This window comes from Meles meles, chromosome 11 (genome assembly GCF_922984935.1).
Source record: "Meles meles chromosome 11, mMelMel3.1 paternal haplotype, whole genome shotgun sequence".
NCBI classification, from domain to species: domain Eukaryota; kingdom Metazoa; phylum Chordata; class Mammalia; order Carnivora; family Mustelidae; genus Meles; species Meles meles.
The window spans coordinates 88,825,105-88,848,027 of record NC_060076.1 but is presented as its reverse complement, the minus strand read 5'-3'; the positions used below and the strand labels follow the sequence as shown (position 1 = coordinate 88,848,027).

Sequence of the window (22,923 nt, the reverse complement as noted above, 5' to 3'; positions counted from 1 at the left end):
AGAGGTATGGCTCAGATAGTGGACCTTAGGGTCCTGCCTAGGATTAGAGACCAGTGAAACTAGAAGGGACCGATAGCTTGGGATTAACCAAGCGGTGATGGGCATCAGTACAGGAAAGAGCAGATTCAGCAGAGGCGTGGAGGAGGGTAGCTGGCAGATAAGGAATTCATGGGCAGAGGACACTCAAATTTGATATATTTGAAAAGATTTCAAGAGGCAATCATATTTAAGATATGACTTTACCAGCCACTGACTAAAATGAGGAGGAAAACTCATTAGAGCAGAAGATGTCAAGGAACTCGGATGCAGTTGATGGATGCCGAGGTTGATGATGAACTTGTGAGGTTAACGACACGGGTGGTTGAGTGGCATCACAGAACACGAACATGCTAGAAGTTGTTTTACTTTTGGAAGCCAGTGTGCTTTGTCATCAAATCAGGCTTTTTAAAAGTGAGGGACACAGTCAAAGAATACAGTGGCACCTAAGGGAGCAGGGAGATATTCATGCATCCTCCAACTGGACAAGCATACAAAAGGCAAAGACGGAACAAGGCTATTTACTGTTTTACATTTTGTGAAAGGATAAAAAATGGCGTGGAGTGGAGGAGGAGGGCCATTTTTTTTTCTTTGCAGCCTTTACATTTCCTAAAGGACAAGGAAATATGGTTAAAATCTACTAGGCCTCTTTCCCATGCAGTAGCACGGGGACATTGCCCTTCCTTTATTTTTAAAACAGCTTTCTTGAGGTATAATTGATATACAAAAAAATCTGCTCATAGTTAATGTGTACAGTTTGTTGTGTTTGGGTAGTATTCCTTTTTATGTATTCAATGAGCATTTATGGGGAGACAAAAACAGTGCTATGTTTTTGAAATATATTGCGAGTGGCCCTAATGGAAATATATTGTGAGTCAGAGAGGATTTTAAACTTTCTAGTAGCCACATAAGTTAAAAAAAAAAAAAGTGAAATGAACAATGCATTTTTAAACCTCGTATACTGAAAATATTATTTCAGCAAGTTACTATAAAAGTTAAATGTAAGCTATTAACATTTTTTTCTACGAACTGTTCAAAATTTGATGTGTAGTTTGCAATTACAACACATATCAATTTCACCAGTCACATTGCAGGTGCTCAATAGCTGTATACCTTTAGCAACTACTGTCCTGGACAGTGTAGCTTGAGGGATTGGGATTGAAAAGAAATTATTTCTTGATTTCTTTTTGGTTGAAAGTTACAGTCGAGTTGGCAAGTATATCTCATATAAAACCTATCTATTGTCTCTCATTGATATTTCAGATCTTGCACTGTACTCATTTGATTTCCAGACTTATTGCAAAAAATCTAAACTGACTTGCAAGACAAAACAAAATTTAAAAAGAAGCTGAAAGGGGGACAACTTTTGATTTCATGTTCATTTAAAGTCTCTCACAGCCTAATTGTCCTCTTGATCTTGTGAGGAAACACATTAAATATTTTTATTTAAACCTCATTTAAGAAACTTGGAAGTCACTAGGGAGCCTGAGTCGGGGAAAGCATTTAACCCTGGCAAGCTCCTGCCCCAACAAGGCAGCCGACCTGGGAGTAGAACTCGTGTGTTCTTTCTCTAGGTGCACTTGGGAGGCTGCAGTTTAAATCTGGAATCCCTCACTTCTGTCAAGTGCATATCCTGTTGGTGTCTCATATCCTGAAAAAAGCTGATTACATAACTGGGTCTCCCCGGCAGGTGTGAACCTATTTTTAGGGAAGATGTATCATTGCTCAGAAATGGATTCAGACAAACAAACATATGGCTTATTAGCCTATGTAGAACAGGTGAGGCTGACCAAATTTCCTCCATCGTGGGTGAATACAACACAGGGAATATGGAGAACAGCTGAACTGTGAACTGTTGTGCATTGTTTTGAGAACAAATGAATCTTTTGCTTGGTGGTGAAGGAGGGAACGTGCCTCTGATTGAAGCTGCAGATGCTTTTTAAAAAAATTTAGTTTTGGTGGTGTGCTATTTCCAAATGCAGGTCCTGCACCAGATGTGGTCTCAGACAAAATCTACCAGATCAGCAAAACAATCGAGGAATATGCCATATGCCCTGATCTTCGAATTGACCTATCTCGGCTTGGAAGACAAGAATTTGACCTGGAGAACAAATTCAAGCCATTTAGAGGTAATAGATTATATTTTGAAGAAGTCAGAGTAATTCCATGATGGCGGTGAGTCTGCTTCCCGCATGGGAGGGCACACCCTAAAATGATTGGATGGTCTATTTTGGGAGTGACTTGATAAACAGATGTAATATGATTGTGGTGCACGGGGAAGTGGGAGCAGCCAGGATACTCAGAACTGGCAGTTTCAAAAATGACTTACCAAATTCTAGATCACTTTCAACATTGGAAAAATGTCACAGCTGACTCCCTTGTGGCATCCCAAGAATAGGCTATGAGTCTCCAAAACATGTCTTCACTTTTCTAATCAATTACGGTGAAGATGCTGGAATATTTTACACAGTGAAGAAGAGAACCAACAAGGTAATGGGGTTACTAAAATTTCCCATGGAAGGTAGGCGATTTCTTTCCAAGCCAGAACCATGCCGTTCACCTTGATTCAACATGCGAGGGATCGCTATTCTACATCAAGCACTATGTGAGGAGATTTTTGAAAGGAACTCAGTAAGCACCAAATGGATTGAGGCAAAGAATGGAATGAAATTGCCCCAGATATCCTACAATGTAGGATATCTGGGGCAATAAGAAGTATTGAAACTTCTGAAGTACTCAGATTATAACTTTTAATTTATAATCTGAAGTACTCAGATTATAACTTTTAATTTTACAGATTAATATTGAACCATAAAACATCACTAATATCATGTATATGCATATTAGTCCCCCCTCTTTCATCCTATTGCTTTTTCCTAGAACATATACAATTAGCCATAAACCAACTTTTTAACCTTTAATGTCCTATACGCTTAAATACAGTCTGCGTTAAAATATTTTCCTTGTTTGACAAATAAATTAATGTAGCTGAAAAGATTAAATACTAGGCTTGCAGCCGCATGGCATTGAAGAGACAAGCAGGGGAGAGCTTGAAATGGACATTGAGGTGTCACACTGTAAAGCCAACACTGGTATCTTCTTCTTGAAGAATTTTGAGTCAATTGCTCGCTTAGCTAACCAGCAGAAATTCATTGGAAGCCATGTGATACTGGAAATAATGGTGTCTCCTTTTATTAATCTCGCTGGGAGCACACACACGTAAATGGTGTGGTTTGACAGTGGTTTGACATCCATAAATGGGGGGAAGATTAGATGAAACGGATTTAAATATGCTCATTTACATATATTTGGAAAAATTGGACAATAAGATGACTGGGAAAAATCAGATATTACCATCAGGAAGAAGTTACAAATGATTTATTTACTTCTGGTATCTTCACAATTTTTATGCTTGTCTAAGAGACCTACATCATTGGTCTCGTTGGTGAGCTCAGGTTCAAGCTGTTTCTGCTGCCATATTGCTAATTTGATGAGATTTCTAAGATGCTGTGGATACTGGGAGGTGGGTAGAAGAATTCCCTGGCTCCCAAGAAGAATTTGAAGATAATTGTTTGGGATAATTTATGTGCTGTGTTCTTGGTGTTTTAAATGTTGAGCAAGCCTTTGAGTTAATTGCAAACACATCATTCCTTGGCATTTCACCTTAAGGGTTCAAGAGCCTGAACTATTTGATGTGAACTTTCAATTTTCACTGAATTTTACTTGCTTCCTTGTTTTTTACATTTCTGTTTACTATGTGTAATCTGCTATGAATACCAACTGTATTTAGACAAGTGGTTCAAGAATTAAAGAACCAGAATAAAATAGCTAAAAATATTATCCCATATTGTGGAGTAAGACTTCTATATCTAAAAGAATATGATCTTTTATTTCATATAGTAATTTTTTATTATGGTATAATATACATAAAGTTTACCATTATAACCATTTTACATATACATTTCATAAAGATTAATTCCTAATTTATTGTATGAATTAATATTACTCTCAGGCCAAAAGATTAAAAATGATTTGTGTTCATGCAAAAGTAATTACATTATATTTAAATGGGCATACATACTACATTGACTTAAGTGCAAGGAAAAATATTTTTATCTATTTATTTATTTTTTAAAAATAGTTGATTTATTTATTTGACAGAGATCACGAGTAGACAGAGAGGCAGGCAGCGAAAAACAGAGGAAGCAGGCTCCCTACTGAGCAGAGAGCCCAGTGTGGGGCTCGATCCCAGGACCCTGAGATCATGACCTGAGCTGAAGGCAGAGGCTTAACCCACTGAGCCACCCAGGCACCCCTGAAAAAATATTTTTAGATGTGTATTTGACCAGGTGAAGGAATAGTTTCAGCTATCTAATTATAACATATTATAATTCCATCCATTAAATATTATAGCTAGAATTTACTGAAAATTATTAAAAGTGGATTCATAATATCCTTTGTGCAGGTTTAAGTATTTTAGAATTCCAAAGTGGTATGTATTTGAAAATTTTGAAAAACAACATACATATGTTTCAGAATTTAACTATGAACTTAAAAGCAGGGTTTATGGACAAATTTTCATGCTAAAAGAGTCAAATATCTAGTATTCTAGGAAAATACTTTCTTAGTATTAATTATATGTTGATGGCAAAGTTTGAAAAATGTAATGGATTTTGCGTTGTGTATATCTGTCAAATAAGTGGAAAAGACTAGTTTTGGGTTCCTGGTCACTGGGGGGTGCCAAACATTGAAGAATACTTATGTTTAATGAAGGTTTCTAAATATCTGGCATTCAGCCTGAAATGGGTACTGGGTTGGGCACACAGTACAAACTCAGGAATGTATCCTTCATCACCAAATCCATCACCCTGGATTTGGTTGGCATAATGGCATTTAGAAAATAAGGGCCACTGCTAAAGTGACCCTTTAAGCCCCCTGAGTGATTCTTTGGCTTACCCCCACAGGTGAGGCTCCTGGGTGTGCCAAGATATCTCTTAGCATTGAGCTGTGTGCCTTCTTTGGGAGGGATGTGGTGGAAGGAAGATGGGATAAAAGGGCGCAGTTTTATCTTAACTACCTAATTTTGTGTTTGATTCTTCATTTGCAAAGAGGAATATATAACTTGTATTATGTATACCTATTTGTGACCAAAAAAGTTTGTAGGATCTTGATTGTGCCTTAATTTTGTGACTTCGTGTACAAATGGATACTTGGCTTCCTGCATGATGGTAGGGTTATGATGGGATTGTGGTCAGAACTTCATGCTGTTAGGGTAGTGATTCTTTTTTACACTTCCCAGTATTCTTCATGGGTATGGCCAATGATATTTCCCTTTACTTTTCTATCCTTAGTGGAGATAGTGGACCCAGTAGATATCTATCTCAACCTCCTTCGGACCATCTTTGACTTTAATGCCATCAAGAGTTTGCTGACAGGGCCCGGCCAACTGAAGATCCGAGTTGACGCGATGCACGGAGGTAAATCCCTGGTCTTCTCCCGTTTGGTGGATGAGAAATATTAAGGAGACCTCCACCTGTGCTGGGTTTCTGAGATTATGAGAAAGATTGGATTCATAGATATTCACACAACATGTCTATATTCAGATATTTGGAATGTTCTGGAAAACCTCACAGTTTTAACTTCTCTCTCTCTCTCTTTTTTCTTACTTAGTTTTTAAAAAAAATATATATCATTTTTAATTGAAGTATAGTTGACACATATTGTTAGAATAGTTTTAGGTGAATGACATAGTGATTTGACAGTTCTATATGTTATGCTCTGCTCACCACACATGTAGCTACCATCTGTCACCATGCAATGCTATTACAATACAATAGACTATATTCCTTATGCTGCACCTTTCATCTGCATGATTTATTCATTCCATAACTGGAAGCCTGGATCTCATATTCCTCTTCCTGCATTTTGTGCAACCTCTCCCCAGTTCCCTGTCCTGGTAACTTCTCTCTTTTGAAGCAAATGAAGATAGTGGTGAAAAAATGCGTCGGAGACTATGTCTCTTCACGTGTGGAGTGGATAGTTAATTGTAGTCATTTAAAAAAATCTATTTAAAAAATATTTATTTGAGAGAGAAAGAGAGAGCATGGGTGGAGGGGAGAAGCAGAGGCAGAGGGAGAAGCAGACTTCCCACTGAGCAGGGAACCTGACGTGGGGCTCGATCCCAGGACCCTGAGATAATGACCTGAGCCAAAGACAGATGCTTAACTGACTGAGCCACCCAGGTGCCCCTGCAAAATCTATTTTGATCAGTGTACACACATGTAGTTTAAGCAGTCAAGTAGTTCAAAGTTTATTTGAAAAAAATCTAAGCCCACCTCCCCACCAACTCTCTTTCACCCTCTCCATTCACTAAATCCAAGCACACTTCCCTCGACTAATTATATCATCATTTTGGTGAGATCAGTATCCAGTGTCTCCACTATTAGAACACTGCTGAGCCATGTAAAATACTGTAGTTATATTTTCTCACAGCACAACTCTTTTATTTCCTTTGTCTTGTTTTCTCATTGAGTAGTTTTTGTTAGATGTATTTACCACTACTAACCCCCATCCTCTCCCAGAGTCTAAATCTTCTCATCTCATGCTCCTGATTTGCTCTGCTCTGCATGGGTTCCTTTCTGAGTTGCTCTTATCCTTATCATCATTCTAGTTAATTTCTTTATCCTTCCCTTGTGTTGGCTCTCCTTATATCTGGAGCCTTTGTTTTGCATTTTTGTGATTTACTCTTGCCTCTTGGAGGAACCCATTCTCCAGAAGTTCTGAAAGAAAAGTGATGGGAAGTAAATGTGTTGAGTCATTTCATATCTGGAAATGCTTTTCTTATCTCCTTCTCTTAATTGATATTGTCTGGATATAGAACTCTACAATGGATATTATTTCCTTTCAGAAGTTTCAGGGCATTGCTACATTGCCTTATAGCCATCACATTGAACTTGGGAAATCTGATGCTATTGTGATTTTTAATTGATGACACGAAAACTTTCCTTTTTCTTTTCAGGAGGCTTTTAGGGCCTTTGACTTATCATCAGTGTTCCTACGTTTTGCAATGTTGAGTCTTGATGTGGGACCGGGTTCCTGGCGGATCCTCTTAATCTGTAAACTTGAGTCTTTTAATTCTGGGAAATAACTTCTTGAGTGATTTCCTCTATTATTGCTGCCTTCCTTTCTTTCCAGAATGGTTATTTTTAAGTATTGAGCCTACTGGACTAATTCTTTAATTATCTGATTCTCCCCTCTGCCCCTACCACCAATGTTCTTTTTCTTTGTTTTGTGCTCTGTTCTGGGAGGTTTTCTCAACTTTATCTCCAAGTCCTTCCATTATGTTTTTCAGTTCCATATTTTATTTCTAAATTGAACCAGGAAGAAATAGAAAATATGAACAGACCCATAACCAGCAAGGAAACTGAAGCAGTAATCAAAAATCTCCAAACAAAACAAGAGTCTGGGGCTGGACCATGTCCCAGAGGTATTCTACCAAACATTTAAAGAAGAATTAATACCTATACTTCTGAAGCTGTTTCAAAAAATAGAAATGGAAAGAAAACTGCCAAAGTCATCCTATGAGGCCAGTATTACCTTGATCCCAAAACCAGACCAAGACCTTGCCAAAAAGAATTACAGATCAGTATCTCTGATGAACATGGACGCCAATTTCTCACCAAGATACTAGCCAGTAGGATCCAACAGTACATTAAAAGAATTATTCACCATGACCAAGTAGGATTTATTCCTTGGTTGCAAGGGTGGTTCAATATCTGCAAATCAATCAGTGTGTTACATGACATTAATTAAAGAAAGGTCCAGAACCATATGATCCTCTCTATTGATGCAGAAAAAGCATTTGACAAAGAACATCATCTTTTCTTAATTAAAATTCTTCACTGTGTAGGGATTGCAGGAACATACCTCAACATCATAAAAGCCATATGTGAAAACCCCACAGCAAATATCATTCTCAATAGGGAAAAACTGAGAGTTTTTCCCCTAAGGTCAGGAACATGGCAGGGATGTCCACTCTCACCACTGTTGTTCAACATAGTATTAGAAGTCCTAGCCTCAACAATCAAACAAAAAGAAATAAAAGACATCTGAATCAGCAAAGAAGTAAGCTCTCACTCTTTACAGATGATATGATAGTCTACATGGAAAATACGAAAGACTGCACCCCAAATTGCTAGAACTCATATAGGAGGTCAGCAATGTGACAGGACATAAAATCAATGCACAGAAATAATAACATTTCTGTACACTAACAATGAGACAGAAGAAAGCGAAATGAAGGAATCAATCCCATTTACAATTGCACCAAAAACCATAGGATACCTAGGAATGAACCTAACCAAGAAGGCAAAGGATCTTACTCTGAAAACTAGAGAACACTCATGAAAGAAGTTGAGGAAGACAAAAATGAAAAAAAAAATGTTTCATGCTCGTGGATTGGAAGAACAAATATTGTTTAAATGTCTATGGGGCACCTGGGTGGCTCAGTAGGTTAAGCCTCTGCTTTTGGCTCAGGTCATGATCTCAGGGTCCTGGGATCGAGCCCTGCATCAGGCTCTCTGCTCAGCGGGGAACCTGCTTCCCCCTCTCTGCCTAGATAAATAAAATCTTAAAAAAAAAAATCTATGCTACCTACAGCAATTTATATATTCAGTGTAACCCCTATCAAAATGCCATCAACATTTTTCACAAAGCTGGAACAAATAATCCTAAAATTTGTATGGAACCAGAAAAGATCCTGAATAGCCAAAGGAATGTTGAAAAAGAAAACCAAAGCTAGGGGCACCTGAGTGGCTCAGTGAGTCAAGCCTCTGCCTTCGGCTCAGGTCAGGATTTTAGGGTCCTGAGATCGAGCCCCACATTGGGCTCTCTGCTCAGTGGGGAGCCTGCTTCCCCACACTGTGGCTGCCTCTCTGCCTGCTTGTGATCTCTGTCCAATAAATAAATAAAATCTTTCAAAAAAAAAAAAAAAAGAAAGAAAAGAAAACCAAAGCTAGTGGCATAACAATGAAGAACTTCAAGCTCTATTACAAAGCTGTAATCATTGAGACAGTATGGTACTGGCACAAAAACAGACATAGACCAATGCAACAGAACAGAGAATCCAGAAGCAGACACTCAATGCTGTGGTCAACTAGTCTTCGACAAAGCAGGAAAGAATGTCCAGTGGAAATTTGTCTCTTCAACAAATGGTGTTGGGAAAATCAGACAGCCACATGAAGAATGAAGCTGGACCATTTTCTTACACCCTACACAAAAATAGATTCAAAATGAATGGAAGATTTCAATGTGAGACAGGAATTTGTCAAAATCCTAGAGAAGAGCAAAGGCAGCAGCCTCTCTGACCTGCTAAACGTGTCTCTAAAGACAAAGGAAACAAAGGCAAAAATGAACTATTGGACTTCATCAAGATAAAAAGCTTTTTGCCCAGCAAAGAAAACAGTCAACAAAACCAAGAGACAACTTACAGAATGGGAGAAGATACTTGCAAATGTCTAACCAGATAAAGGTCTAGTATCCAAAATCTAGAAAGAACAAACTCAACATGCAGAGTACAAATAAATCCAATCAAGAAATGGGCAGAAGACACGAACAGACATTTCTCCAAAGAAGATATACAGAAGGCCAACAAACACATGAAAAAATGCACCACATCTCTTGGTATCAGGGAACTACAAATCAGAACCACAATGAGACAATATCTCAAACTGGTCAGAATGGCTAAAGTTAATTAGCCAGGAAATGACATGTTGACAAGGATGCAGAGAAGGGGGAAACTTCGCACACTGTTGGTGGAAATGTTAGCTGGTGCAGCCACTCTGGGAAACCATGGAGGTTCCTCAAAAAGTTGAAAATAGGGGCGCCTGGGTGGCTCAGTGGGTTAAGCCTCTGCCTTCGGCTCAGGTCATGATCTCAGGGTCCTGGGATCAAGCCCCGCTTCGGACTCTCTGCTCAGCAGGGAGCCTGCTTCCTCCTCTCTTTCTGCTTGCCTCTCTGCCTACTTGTGATCTCTCTCAGTCTGTCAAATAAAAAAAAAATCTTAAAAAAAAAAAAAAGAAAAAGCTGAAAATAGAGCTATCCTATGACCCATCAAGATTTCGGTTTTTCAATGGCTGCATAATATTCCATTGTATATATATATACCACTTCTTCTCTATCTGTTCATCTGTTGATGGACATCTATGCTCTTTCCATAGTTTGGCTATTGTGGACACTGCTGCTATAAACATTTGGGTGCACGTGCCCCTTTGGATCACTACATTTGTATGTTTGGGGTAAATACCCAGTAGTGCGATTGCTGGGTCATAGGGTAGCTCTATTTTCAACTTTCTGAGAAACCTCCACAGTGTTTTCAAGAGTGGCTGCACCAGCTTGCATTCCAACCAACAGTGTAGGAGGGTCCCCTCTCTCTGCATCTTCTTCAATATCTGTCATTTCCTGACTTGTTAATTTTAGCCATTCTGACTGATGTGAGGTGTTATCTTATTGTGGTTTCGATTTGTATTTCCCTGATGCCAAGTGATCTTGAGCACTTTTTGACGTGTCTGTTGGCCATTTGTATGTCTTCTTTGAAGAAATGTCTGTTCATGTGCTTTGCCCATTTCTTGATTAGATTATTTGTTCTTTGGGTGTTGGGTTTGGTAAGTTCTTTCTAGATTTTGGATACTAGCCCTTTTTCTGATATGTCATTTGCAAATATCTTCTCCCATTCTTCCGGCTGTCTTTTAGTTTTGTTGACTGTTTCCCTTGCTGTGCAAAACGTTTTGATCTTGATGAAGTCCCAATAGTTCATTTTTGCCCTTGCTTCCCTTGCCTTTGGTGATGCTTCTAGGAAGAAGTTGCTGTGGCTGAGGTTGAAGAGGTTGCTGCCTGCGTTCTCCTCAAGGATTTTAATGGATTCCTGTCTCACATTGAAATTGTTCATCCATAGGGAGTCTATTTTTGTGTGTGGTGTAAGGAAATGATCCAGTTTCATTCTTTTGCATGTGGCTGTCCAATTTTCCCAACACCATTTGTTGAAGAGACTGTCTTTTTTCCATTGGACATTCTTTCCTGCTTTGTTGAAAATTAATTAACCATAGAGTTGAGGGTCTATTTCTGGGCTCTCTATTCTGTTCCATTGATCTATGTGTTTGTTTTTGTGCCAGTACCATACTGTCTTGATGATGACAGCTTTGTAATAGAGCTTGAAGTCTGGAATTGTGATGCCAACTTTGGCTTTCTTTTTCAACATTCCTATGGCTACTCAAGGTCTTTTCTGGTTCCATATAAATTTTAGGATTCTTTGTTCCATGTCTTTGAAAAAAGTTGATGGTATTTTGATAGGAATTGCATTAAACATGTAGATTGCTTTGGGTAGCATAGACATTTTCATAATATTTGTTCTTCCAATCCATGAGGATGGAACGATTTTCCATTTCATTGTGTCTTCCTCAATTTCCTTCAAGAGCACTTTATAGTTTTCTGAGTACAGATTCTTTGCCTCTTTGGTTAGGTTTATTCCTAGGTATCTTATGGTTTTGGGTGCATTTGTAAATGGCATCGACTCCTTAATTTCTCCTTCTGTCTTTCTATTGGTGTATAGAAGTGCAACTGATTTCTGTGCATTGATTTTATATCTTGACACTTTACTGAATTCCTGTATGAGTTCTAGAAGTTTTGGAGTGGAGTCTTTTGAGTTTTCCATATAAAGTATCATAGCACTGCAAAGAGTGAGAGTTTGACTTCTTTTTTGCTGATTTGGAGGGCTTTTATTTCTTTTTGTCGTCTGATTGCTGAGGCTAGGACTTCTACTACTACTGTGTTGAATAGCAGTGGTGACAGTGGACATCCCTGCTGTGTTCCTGAGCTTAGGGAAAAAGCTCTCAGTTTTTTCCCCATTGAGAATGATATTCACTGTGGGTTTTTCATAGATGGCTTTGATGATATCAAAGATGTTGCTTTAGGATGAATTGTTCTGATGATATCTATCCCTACACTTTGAAGAGTTTTGATCAAGAAAGGATGCTGTACATTGTCAAATATTTTTTTTTAGCATCTATTGAGAGTATCATATGGTTCTTGTTCTTTCTTTTATTAATGTATTGTATCACATTGATTGATTTGTGGATGTTGAATCAAACTTGCAGCCCAGGAATAAATCCCCCTTGTTTGTGGTAAGTAATCCTTTTAATGTACTGTTTAATCCTATTGGGTAGTATTTTGGTGAGAATTTTTGCATCTGTGTTCATCAAGGATATTGGCCTGTAATTCTCCTTTTTGGTGAGGTCTTTGTCTGGTTTTGGGATCAAACTCATAAAATGAGTTTAGAAGTTTTCCTTCCATTTTTATTTTTTGGAACAGTTTCAGGAGAATAGGAATTAGTTCTTCTTTAAAGTTTGGTAGAATTCTCCTGGGAAGTCATCTGGCCCTGGGCTCTCCTTTGTTGGGAGATTTTTGATGGCTGCTTCAATGTCCTTACTGGTTATGGGTCTGTTCAGGTTTTCTATGTCTTCCTGGTTCAGTTTTGATAGTTTATATGTCTCTAGGAATGCATCCATTTCTTCCAGATTGTCAAATTTGCTGGCGTATTGTTGCTCGTAATATGTTCTTATAATTGTTTGTATTTCTTTGGTGTTGGTTGTGATCTCTCCTCTTTTATTCATGATTTTATTTGTTTGGGTCCTTTCTCTTTTCTTTTTGATAAGTCTGGCCAGGGGTTTATCAATCTTATTAATTCTTCCAAAGAACCAGCTCCTAGTTGCGTTCATTTGTTCTATTGTTTTTTGGCTTCTATTTCATTGATTTCTGCTCTGATCTTTATTATTTCTCTTCTCCTGCTGGGTTTAGGCTTTTTTTGTTGTTATTTCTCCAGCTCCTTTAGGTGTAGGGTTAGGTTGCGTATTTGAGACCTTTCTTGTTTCTTTCTTTTTTCTTTTCTTTTTTTTTTTTGATTTATTTATTTATTTATTTGACACAGAGAGAGAGAGATCACAAATAGGCAGAGAGGCAGGCAGAGAGAGGGGGAAACAGTCCCCCCGCCGAGCAGAGAGCCCGATGCGGGGCTCAATCCCAGGACCCTGAGACCATGACCTGAGCCGAAGGCAGAGGTCTACCCATTGAGCCACCCAGGTGCACCAAGACCTTTCTTGTGTCTTGAGGAAGGCTTGTATTGCTATATATTTTCCTCTTAGGACTGCCTTTGTTTTGTCCCATAGATTTTCAGCTGTTGTGTTTTCATTATCATTTGTTTCCATGAATTTTTTCAATTCTTTGATTTCCTGGTTGACCCATTCATTCTTTAGAAGGATGCTGTTTAGTCTCCATGTATTTGGGTTCTTTCCAAATTTCCTCTTGTGATTGAGTTCTAGTTTCAGAGCATTGTGGTCTGAAAATATGCAGGGTATGATCCCAATCTTTTGGTACTGGTTGAGACCTGATTTGTGACCCCTGCAGGATGTGATCTATTCTGGAGAATGTTCCATGTGCACCCGAAAAGAATGTGTATTCTGTTGCTTTGGGATGAATTGTTCTGAATATATCTGTGATGTCCATCTGGTCCAGTGTGTCATTTAAGGCCTTTATTTCCTTGTTGCTCTTTTGCTTGGATGATCTGTCCATTTCAGTGAGGGGGTTGTTAAAGAGCCCTACTATTATTGTGTTATTGTTGATGTGTTTCTTGGATTTTGTTGTTAATTGGTTTATATAGTTGGCTGCTCCCATGTTAGGGGCATAGATATTTAAAATTGTTAGATCTTCTTGTTGGACAGCCCTTTAAGTATGATGTAGTGTCTTTCCTCATCTCTTATTATAGTCTTTGGCTTAAAATCTAATTGATCTGATATAAAGATTGCCACCCTGCCTTTCTTTTGATATCCATTCGCATGGAAAATTGTTTTCCACCCCCTCACTTTTAATCTGGAGGTGTCTTTGGGTCTAAAATGAGTTTCTTGTAGACAGCATGTTGACGGGTTTTGGTTTTTTATCCATTCTGATACCGTGTGTGTTTTGATCGGGGGCATTTAGCCCATTTACATTCAGGGGTAACTATTAAAAGATATGAATTTAGGGGCGCCTGGGTGGCTCAGTGGGTTAAGCCGCTGCCTTCAGCTCAGGTCATGATCTCAAGGTCCTGGGATCGAGTCCTGCGTCGGGCTCTCTGCTCAGCAGGGAGCCTGCTTCCCTCTCTCTCTCTCTCTCTCTGCCTGCCTCTCTGCCTATTTGTGGTCTCTCTCTGTCAAATAAATAAATAAAAAATCTTTAAAAAAAAAAGATATGAATTTAGTGCCATTGTATTGCCTGTAAGGCGACTGTTACTCTATATTGTTTCTGTTCCTTTCCAATCTACTACTTTTAGTCTCTCGCTTTGCTTAGAGGACCCCTTTCAATATTTCCTGTAGGGCTGATTTGGTGTTTGCAAATTCTTTTAATTTTTGATTGTCCTGGAAGCTTTTTTTTTTTTTTAAAGATTTTATTTATTTATTTATTTGACAGACACAGAGAGAGAGAGAGATCACAAGTAGGCAGAGAAGCAGGCGGCGGGGGGGGGGGGGAAGCAGGCCTCCCCACTGAACAGAGAGCCCAATGTGGGGACTCGATCTCAGGACCCTGGGATCATGACCTGAGCTGAAGTCAGAGGACTTAACCCACTGAGGCGGTACCCCTCTCCTGGATGATTTTTATCTCTCCTTTTATTTTTAATGATAGCCTAGCTGGATATAGTATTCTTGGCTGCATATTTTTCTAGTTTAGTGCTCTGAATATAGCATGCCAGTTCTTTCTGGCCTGTCAGGTCTCTGTGGATAAGTTTGCTGCCAGTCTAATATTTCTACCACTGTATGTTACAGAGTTCTTGTCCTGAGCTGCTTTCAGGATTTTGTCTTTGTCACTAAGACTTGTAAGTTTTACGACCTAAAATAGGTCCACAGGGTGTGGACCTATTTTTATTGATTTTGAGGGGGGTTCTCTGTGCCTCCTAGAGTTTGATGCTTGTTTCCTTTGCCATATTAGGGAAATTCTCTACTATAATTAACTCCAATATACCTTCTGCCCCTCTGTCTCTTTCTTTTTCTTCTGGAATCCCAACTATTCTAATAGTGTTTCATCTTATGGTATCATTTATTTCTTGAATTCTTCCCTTGTGGTCCAGCAGTTGTGTGTCTTTCTTTTGCTCAGCTTCTTTATTCTCCATCATTTGGTCTTCTATATCACTAATGCTCTCTTCTGCCTCAGTTATCCTAGCAGTAAGAGCCTCCAGTTTTGATTGCACCTCTTTAATAGCTTTTTTATTTCAACTTGGTTAGATTTTAGTTCTTTTATTTCTCCAGAAAGGGATTTTATTTCTCCAAAAAGGGTTTCTCTAATATCTTCCATTCCTTTTTCAAGCGCAGTTAGCACCTTGAGAATCGTCATTCTGAACTCTAGTTCTGACGTATTACCAATGTCTATGTTGATTAGGTCCCTAGCCTTTGGTACTGCCTCTTATTCTTTTTTTGTGGTGAGTTTTTCCACCTTGTCATTTTATCCAGATAAGAATATATGAATGAGAGAAAATACTAAAAGTGTGGCAAGGACCCCAGAAAGATGTATGCTAACCAAATCAGAAGAGATCCAAAACTGGGGGGAGAAGAAAGGGGGAAAAAAGAAAGAAAAAAAATATAAAATAAAAAATTATACATATATATTAGACTGGTGAATAGAACAGAGCCACTCACTTGATTTTGGGTATATTTTGGTCTTAGAAGAAACTATCTCCCAAAGTTTTAATGAAAGAAAAACTTGTATATATAGAAAAATAAGGGTAAACACGATGATTGTAAAGATGAAAATTAAAAAAAAATTTTTTAATAGGAATTGATAAGTTGGTCGGAAAAAGAAGAAAAAAAGAGGAGGGAATGTGCTCAGGCTGGAGACTAGAACAAAGCCATGTGCTAGACTAGAATATATTTTGATCTATTAGAAGAAATTGTATCCCAAAATTTTTTAGAAAAAAAGACCCCATACATACACACACACACACACACACACACACACACACACACACAAAATACGGTTAAATACAATGAAATGATAAAATATGACTATAACAATGAAGGTTTTAAAAAAATATTTTAGGAAAAGTATTGTTAAGATAACTAGTTAAAAAATGTTAAAAGAGGAACGAGGAAACATTAGGTAAATAGAATGAGAACAAAGTAAAATTAAAAAAATTTAACTTTGCAAGAGTAAAGGATCATGGGTAAAAAGCCACGAATTCTATGTGTCACTTTCCCCTAGCTCTGGCGTTCCGCAGCTCTCATTGAATAGTGAACTTGGTCTTGGCAGGATGTTCTTGCTGATCTTCGGGGGTAGGGGCCTGTTGCAGTGATTCTCAAATGTCTTTATCTGAGGTGGAATTGCACAGTCCTTGCCAGGGCCTGGGCTAAGTAATCTGCTTAGGTTCATGCTCGGGAGCTTTTGTTTCCTGAACGCTTTCTATAGAGCTTTGGAGGACGGGAATGAAAATGGCAGCCTCCCAATCTCCAGCTCAGGGGAGCCGAGCGCTTGGGACTGCACTCCTCAGTGCATCCTCAGAGAAAAGCAGTCAGTCCCTTCCATCTCCCTGGTCTCAGGCTGCACTCTAAGCTGACCCGGCCTGTGACCGAGCATTTCTGTCTCTTGTGCTTGGCCCCGTTTGGAGTCTTCAAACCCAGCAGATTCCTCTTGCACTGCTTCTCCTGGAGCAGAAAGGTGAGTCTCCCTGGATATGCCACTTGTGGGGTTCCTGCTTGAAGAGCAGTTGCCCAACTGTGCCTCAGATCGTGGTTTAAGGTAACCCCAAGCTGAAAGCCCCCTTCTCAGCTCCATCTATGTAGTCGGCTTCCCTGCTTGGATACCTGGAAGCTCTGCCACACTCAGACACCCCCAATCTTTCTGTGACCCCACGGGACCTGAGACCACATTGTCCACTTGAGGGCTCCACCCCCGCTTAGCCTCTGGAGCAATGTCCCTCAGTGGAGCAGACTTTTAATTGTTCTGATTTTATGCTTTGCTGCTCTACCACTTGCCGGGAGCTGGCCCTTTCCCCTGCGGTCTATCTTCCCATCGCTTCAGATTTACTTCTCCGCATGTCCCACCTTTCAGAAAGTGGTCGATTTTCTGTTCTTAGAATTGCTGCTTTTCTTTTCTTTGAGCTCTTATTGAGTTTGTAGGTGTTTGGAATGGTTTGATTCCTATCTAGCTGGGATCTGATGTCATTTCAGTCTGCTACTACTCTGCCATCTTGCCTCTCTCCTATCATTTGTATTTTATTTCAAGGATATAATTAATTTTAAGATTGGATTTTTTTTTTTTTTGTAAGATTGTTTTTTATGAGGACACCTGGGTGTCTCAATTGGTTAAGCATTTGACTTGGGCTCAGGTCATAGTCCCAGAGTTCATCAGGGAAACTGCTTCTCCTTCTGCCCTTCCCCTGGCTTTCTCTCCCTCTCTCTCACTTGCCTACTCTCAAACAAATACATAAAATCTTTAAAAAGAAAGATTTTTTTATAGACCTTTATATTGATAAATATTTAATATCCTATAATTATGTTAATTATATAATTAAAAAGTTGACTTAAAAATGTTACTGATCTATATTTAAGAGTTTTCTTCTCCCTGTATAGTTGCTGTTTCTTCTAAGTTGCTCTTTACTCTTTTTGTTTTGATCTCATATTAATTGCCCTTTTCAAAAGTCTGGTGATCCTTGGCTGCCTGGCACATTTAAGAATGAGGCACTAAAAATTTTGTTGGGAGATCTGAACCCATGTGTGGAGCTCATCCTCCATGGGCTTTATTTTGATGTCATCTTTTGGCTTGTTTTGTTCTTCCTTATTGGGCTGATCATATTCCCAAAAAAGGGATTTTTAGGTTCTTCCCCTAGCATTAACTGGCCTTGAGGGAAGACAGTTTCTCTTTGTAAATGTTTTGATCAGTATATCTGGTTTTGAGCCTCATTGCCCAGCTTGTTCTATAGGTCCACCTCTGAATCACTTAATCTGGCTGAACGATAGAGGACATTGACTGGGCAGACCTAGGTGACCTTCTCACTGTTGGGGGAAGGGGAATTTAGCCACATTTAACTTATAAGAACTAAGATGGGGAAAGGATTTATTCTCCATAGGAAACCCAAAATATTGCAACTAGAGGAAGGGGAAATGAATGTTGGACAGGCAAAGTCGAAAGATGTTCACTATTTTAGGGTTGTGTTAGTGGAAATTAAATAGAAAAAATGTTTTATATATATTTCAACTAACAGGATTACATGCATTCCCCAAATGTGCTGTGTATTCTACCTCAGGCTCCATTCCCTTGTTTATAATGTCCTTTCCACTTGGATGGCATTCCTATTCCCCATCTCTATCAGTTTTATGTTCTTTTTTTTTAAAGATATTTAATTATTTAATTATTTAATTATTTATTTGGCAGAGAGAGAGAGAGAGAGATCACAACTAGGCAGAGAAGCAGGCAGAGGGGGCGGGGAAGCAGGCCTCCCCGCTGAGCAGAGAGCCCAATATGGGGACTCGATCTCAGGACCCTGGGATCATGACCTGAGTTGAAGGCAGAGGGTTAACCCACTGAGCCACCCAGGCGCCCTATCAATTTTATATTCTTTCTTCAAGTCCCTCCAGAAATGCTACCTCCTTCTTGAAACTTTTACCTGTGGTTGTTTCTTCTTGAAAGCCATCAGATCTAGTTATTTCATAAATATCCATTGCACAGCACTAGTCTTATTTCTGTAATCACTCACCTGTAGATTTAACTCATCCCTCTACCGGATTTGGAGCCCAGTAATTTAGAAACTATGTGATTTACATCCCTTGAATATGATGTTTCTATTCTTAAGATAGGAATTCCATGTTAGGTGCTCCATAAATATGTGTTCAACTGGAAAATACCATTCCTTAGCATTTATTGTGTAAAGTATGCTTAGTTTTACATGCTTCCATTGTTTACATTGTCTAATTATATTCTTGGCAGAGTTAAAAAGATTTACAGACTCAGGGAACATTGCTAGAACCTTTAGTGCTTTTGCATATATTTAGCCAAATTTTTTAATACATAAAAAGCAACACACATTGGATCATTATTAAGTAGTTGGTTTCTTTCTGGCAACATACTAGAAAAGTTTTATGTAACATAAAAATTACATAAACATTTTATGTAACTATTGAACACATCTATATGCCCAGCACAGCAACTGGCACATGGTAGGTACTCAATGAGTAGTAGTTGAAGTAAGTATCACTCTGTGTTGCGTCTTGACAAAGCCTGTAGAATTTGTTTCCTGTGCTATTAAGTGGCCTTTCTTGTTCTAAACAGAACCGAACATTTTTGGAGGTTTCTGCCAAGATCTCATATTGCCGCTTATCTCTTTTTAGTCATGGGACCCTATGTGAGAAAAATCCTGTGTGATGAGCTGGGAGCTCCAGCCAATTCTGCAATAAACTGTGTCCCCTTGGAAGATTTTGGAGGGCAGCCTCCTGACCCAAACTTGACGTATGCAACAACCCTTCTGGAAGCTATGAAAGGAGGAGAATATGGATTTGGAGCTGCATTTGATGCTGATGGGGTAAGTAAGAAACTTTTATGCTTGCAGACCCTTTTACAAGATAATAAGCCAAGCATTGGAAGCCAGAGAATTCATGGGGCTGGCTGATAGGTATGGGGCATTCAAACCCTAACGGGCTCTGCATCTGCTCTTCTTTTCAACGGCTCTTCCGTATTGCAGTTAAACAGCTTTTACTTTTCGTAGTTCCAGGGTAGCATTATGTTATAAAAAAGTTATTACTTTTTAAAAATATATCTTTATTTATGGTTGGATTAGTTAAAACCACCACATTAAGAAACTAGGTATTTCAGCAATAATTCTTGTTCTCCATTATATTTGGGGGAAAGTATGGGATAAGTATATGAAGGCTACAGACGCTTGAGGTAGTCCTCCGCATTCCAGCAGGTGGGACACATTCCAAACTGTGTCATGGTCCTGGACCCTACAATACTCAGGAATTTACAAGAAGGTTTCTCATGGGGACGCCTGGGTGGATCAGTGGGTTAAAGCCTCTGCCTTCAGCTCAGGTCATGATTCCAGGGTCCTGGAATCGAGCCCTGCATCGGGCTCTCTGCTCAGCAGGGAGCCTGCTTTCCCTTCTCTCTCTGCCTGCCTCTCTGCCTACTTGTGACCTTTGTCTGTCAAATAAATAGATAAAATCTTTAACCAAAAAAAAAAAAAAAAAGGTTTCTCATGCCTTCCTTGGCTTCATTCAATTTGTTTTAGGTTGTTTTAATATAGGATGGTGGTGTAACTTGTGATGATTATGGGCATGGGGAGCTAGCAACAGATGCCTCTCTCTGATCTTTGTCTCCTGTTCCTTCTGGCAGGACCGTTATATGATCCTGGGCCGAAATGGCTTCTTCGTGAGCCCTTCTGACTCCCTGGCCATCATTGCTGCCAACCTCTCTTGCATTCCGTATTTCCGTCAGATGGGGGTTCGAGGGTTTGGAAGGAGTATGCCCACCAGCATGGCCCTGGACAGGTAAGCAAGGATGTCACCTTGGAGAACTTCATGGTAGGCTTCTGATGTCAATGTTGCCTTTGCTGTCAGCTGTCACTCATTCTCTCCTGCTCTGGTGGGAACTGTGGGAAGTATGGGAACTTGGAGACATGTATAGTGCCGGGGAGGGGCATGAAGAATCAGGCGGCCTGGACTCGATTCTTGGTTTTATCACTTCTTAGCTGTGGGAACTTGAGGGACATGTGATCACTGTGCCTTATTATTATTATTATTATTATTTTATTTTTTTGCCAGTCTCTTTTATTTTGGCAATTCTAGTGAGTGCAAAATATTATTTTCTTTTTTAAAAATTGAAGTATAAGTACCATATAGTGTTATATTACTTTCGGGTGTACAACATGATTCAACAACTCTACACACTACTCAGTGCCCGTCATGACGAATGGCCTTTTGGTCCCCTTCACCTCCGTCACCCTCACCCCATCTCCCCTTCGGTATCTGTCAGTGAGGTCTCTGTTTTTAAGAGTCTGGTATTTTTGTTTGTCTCTTGTTTTTGTTTAGTTTCTTAAGTTCCACATATGAGTGAAATCATATGGTATTTGTTTTTCTTTGATTTACTTATTTCACTTAACATTATGTTTAATAGCTGAGTAATATTCTATTTTATACGTTTACCATTTCTTCTTTCTCCATTCATGGATGGATGGACCCTTGGGTTGCTTCCACATCTTTGCTTTTGTAAATAAACTGTAGTAAACATCGAGGTGTGTGTATCTTTTCAAATTAGTATTTTCATTTCCTTTGAGTAAACACACAGTAGTAGAATTACTGGATCATGTATTAATTGTATTTTTATTATTTTGAGGGCCTTTCATACTGTTTCCCACAGTGGCTGTATCAATTTCCATTCCCACCAACAGTGCATGAGGGTTCGTTTTTCTCCACATCCTCCCCAACACTTGTTATTTCTTGTCTTTTTTATTCCAGCCGTTCTGAGAGGACGAGGTGGTATCTCACGTGGTTTTGATTTGCGTTTCCCTGATGATGAGTGAGGTTGAGCATCTTTTCATGTGTGTGTGGCCGTCTGGATGTCTTCTTTGGAGAAATGTCTATTCGGATCTTCTGCCCACTTTTAATTAGATAATTTGTGTTTTTATAATGTTGAGTTGAATAAGTATTTTATATATTTTAAATATTAGTCCCTCATTGGATATATCATTTGTAAATATCTGCTCCCATTCAGTAGGTTGTTTTTTTGTTTTGTCAGTGGTTTCTTTCACTCTGTAAGAGCTTTTTTTTTTTTTTTTTTGCTGTTATTTCTCCCTCCTGAGGAGACATATCTAGGAAAATGTTTCTGTGGCTGACATCCAAGAAATTACTGCCTATGTTTTTTTTCTAGGAGTTTTATGGTTTCAGGTCTCACATTTAGGTTTTTAATTCATTTTGAGCTTATTTTTGTGCATGGTGTAAGAAACTGGTCTGATTCCATTCTTTTCATGGAACTGTCCAGTTTTTCCAACACCATTTATTGAAGAGACTGTCTTTTCTTCCTTATATATATATTCTTGCCTCTTTTCTCACAGATTGAGTATATGAGTATGGATTTATTTCCGAGCTCTTTATTGTTCTATTCCGTTGATCCATATGTCTATTTTTGTGCAAGTACCTTGTACTTACTGATTGTGATTTACTAATTCTGTGCCAGGCTCTGCTGTAAGCCTATTCCATAAACTCAGTAGTCATCATAACTACCCCGTGAGGTAGCCCATTTTACAGATGAGGGAACTGAGGTACAAGGAAGTTCAGTAACTTGGTCAAGATCAGGGCCTAGGGGCGCCTGGGTGGCTCAGTGGGTTAAAGCCTCTGCCTTCAGCTCAGGTCATGGTCCCAGGGTCCTGGGATCAAGCCCCGCATCGGGCTCCCTGATTTTCAGGGAGCCTGCTTCCTCCTCTCTCTCTGCCTGCCTCTCTGCCTACTTGTGATCTTTGTCTGTCGAATAAATAAATAAAATCTTAAAAAAAAAAAAAGATCAGGACCTAATGAGGGCGGAACTGGGATTCTAACTACACCATTCCAGCTCCACAGTGCATGGTCTTTTAAAATTTTTTTTTTTATTTTTTGAGAGAGATGGGGAGAGAGAGAGAGAAAGAGAGAGATCAAGGGTAGGGGCAGAGGGAGAAAGAGAGAGAGAATTTTAAGCAGGCTCCACAGTCAGTATGGAGCCTAACACAGGGCTCGATCTCAAGACGCTGAGATCATGACCTGAGCTGAAATCAAGAATCAGATACTTAACTCACGGAGCCACCCAGGCTCCCCCAGAGTGCATGGTCTTAATTACCCTGCAATATTACATGGC

The 22,923-nt window shown here is 39.2% G+C and overlaps 1 protein-coding gene across 1 annotated transcript in view; it reads left to right on the top strand.

Moving 5' to 3' along the window:
• PGM5 (phosphoglucomutase 5) overlaps positions 1 to 22,923 on the top strand; it is a 191,393-nt gene that overhangs the window by 25,740 nt on the left and 142,730 nt on the right. The window contains exons 3-6 of the mRNA XM_046022772.1: positions 2,019 to 2,165; positions 5,388 to 5,513; positions 19,434 to 19,624; positions 20,434 to 20,588. Coding sequence (XP_045878728.1) covers positions 2,019 to 2,165; positions 5,388 to 5,513; positions 19,434 to 19,624; positions 20,434 to 20,588 — 619 coding nt within the window. The remainder of the gene's footprint in view (positions 1 to 2,018; positions 2,166 to 5,387; positions 5,514 to 19,433; positions 19,625 to 20,433; positions 20,589 to 22,923) is intronic.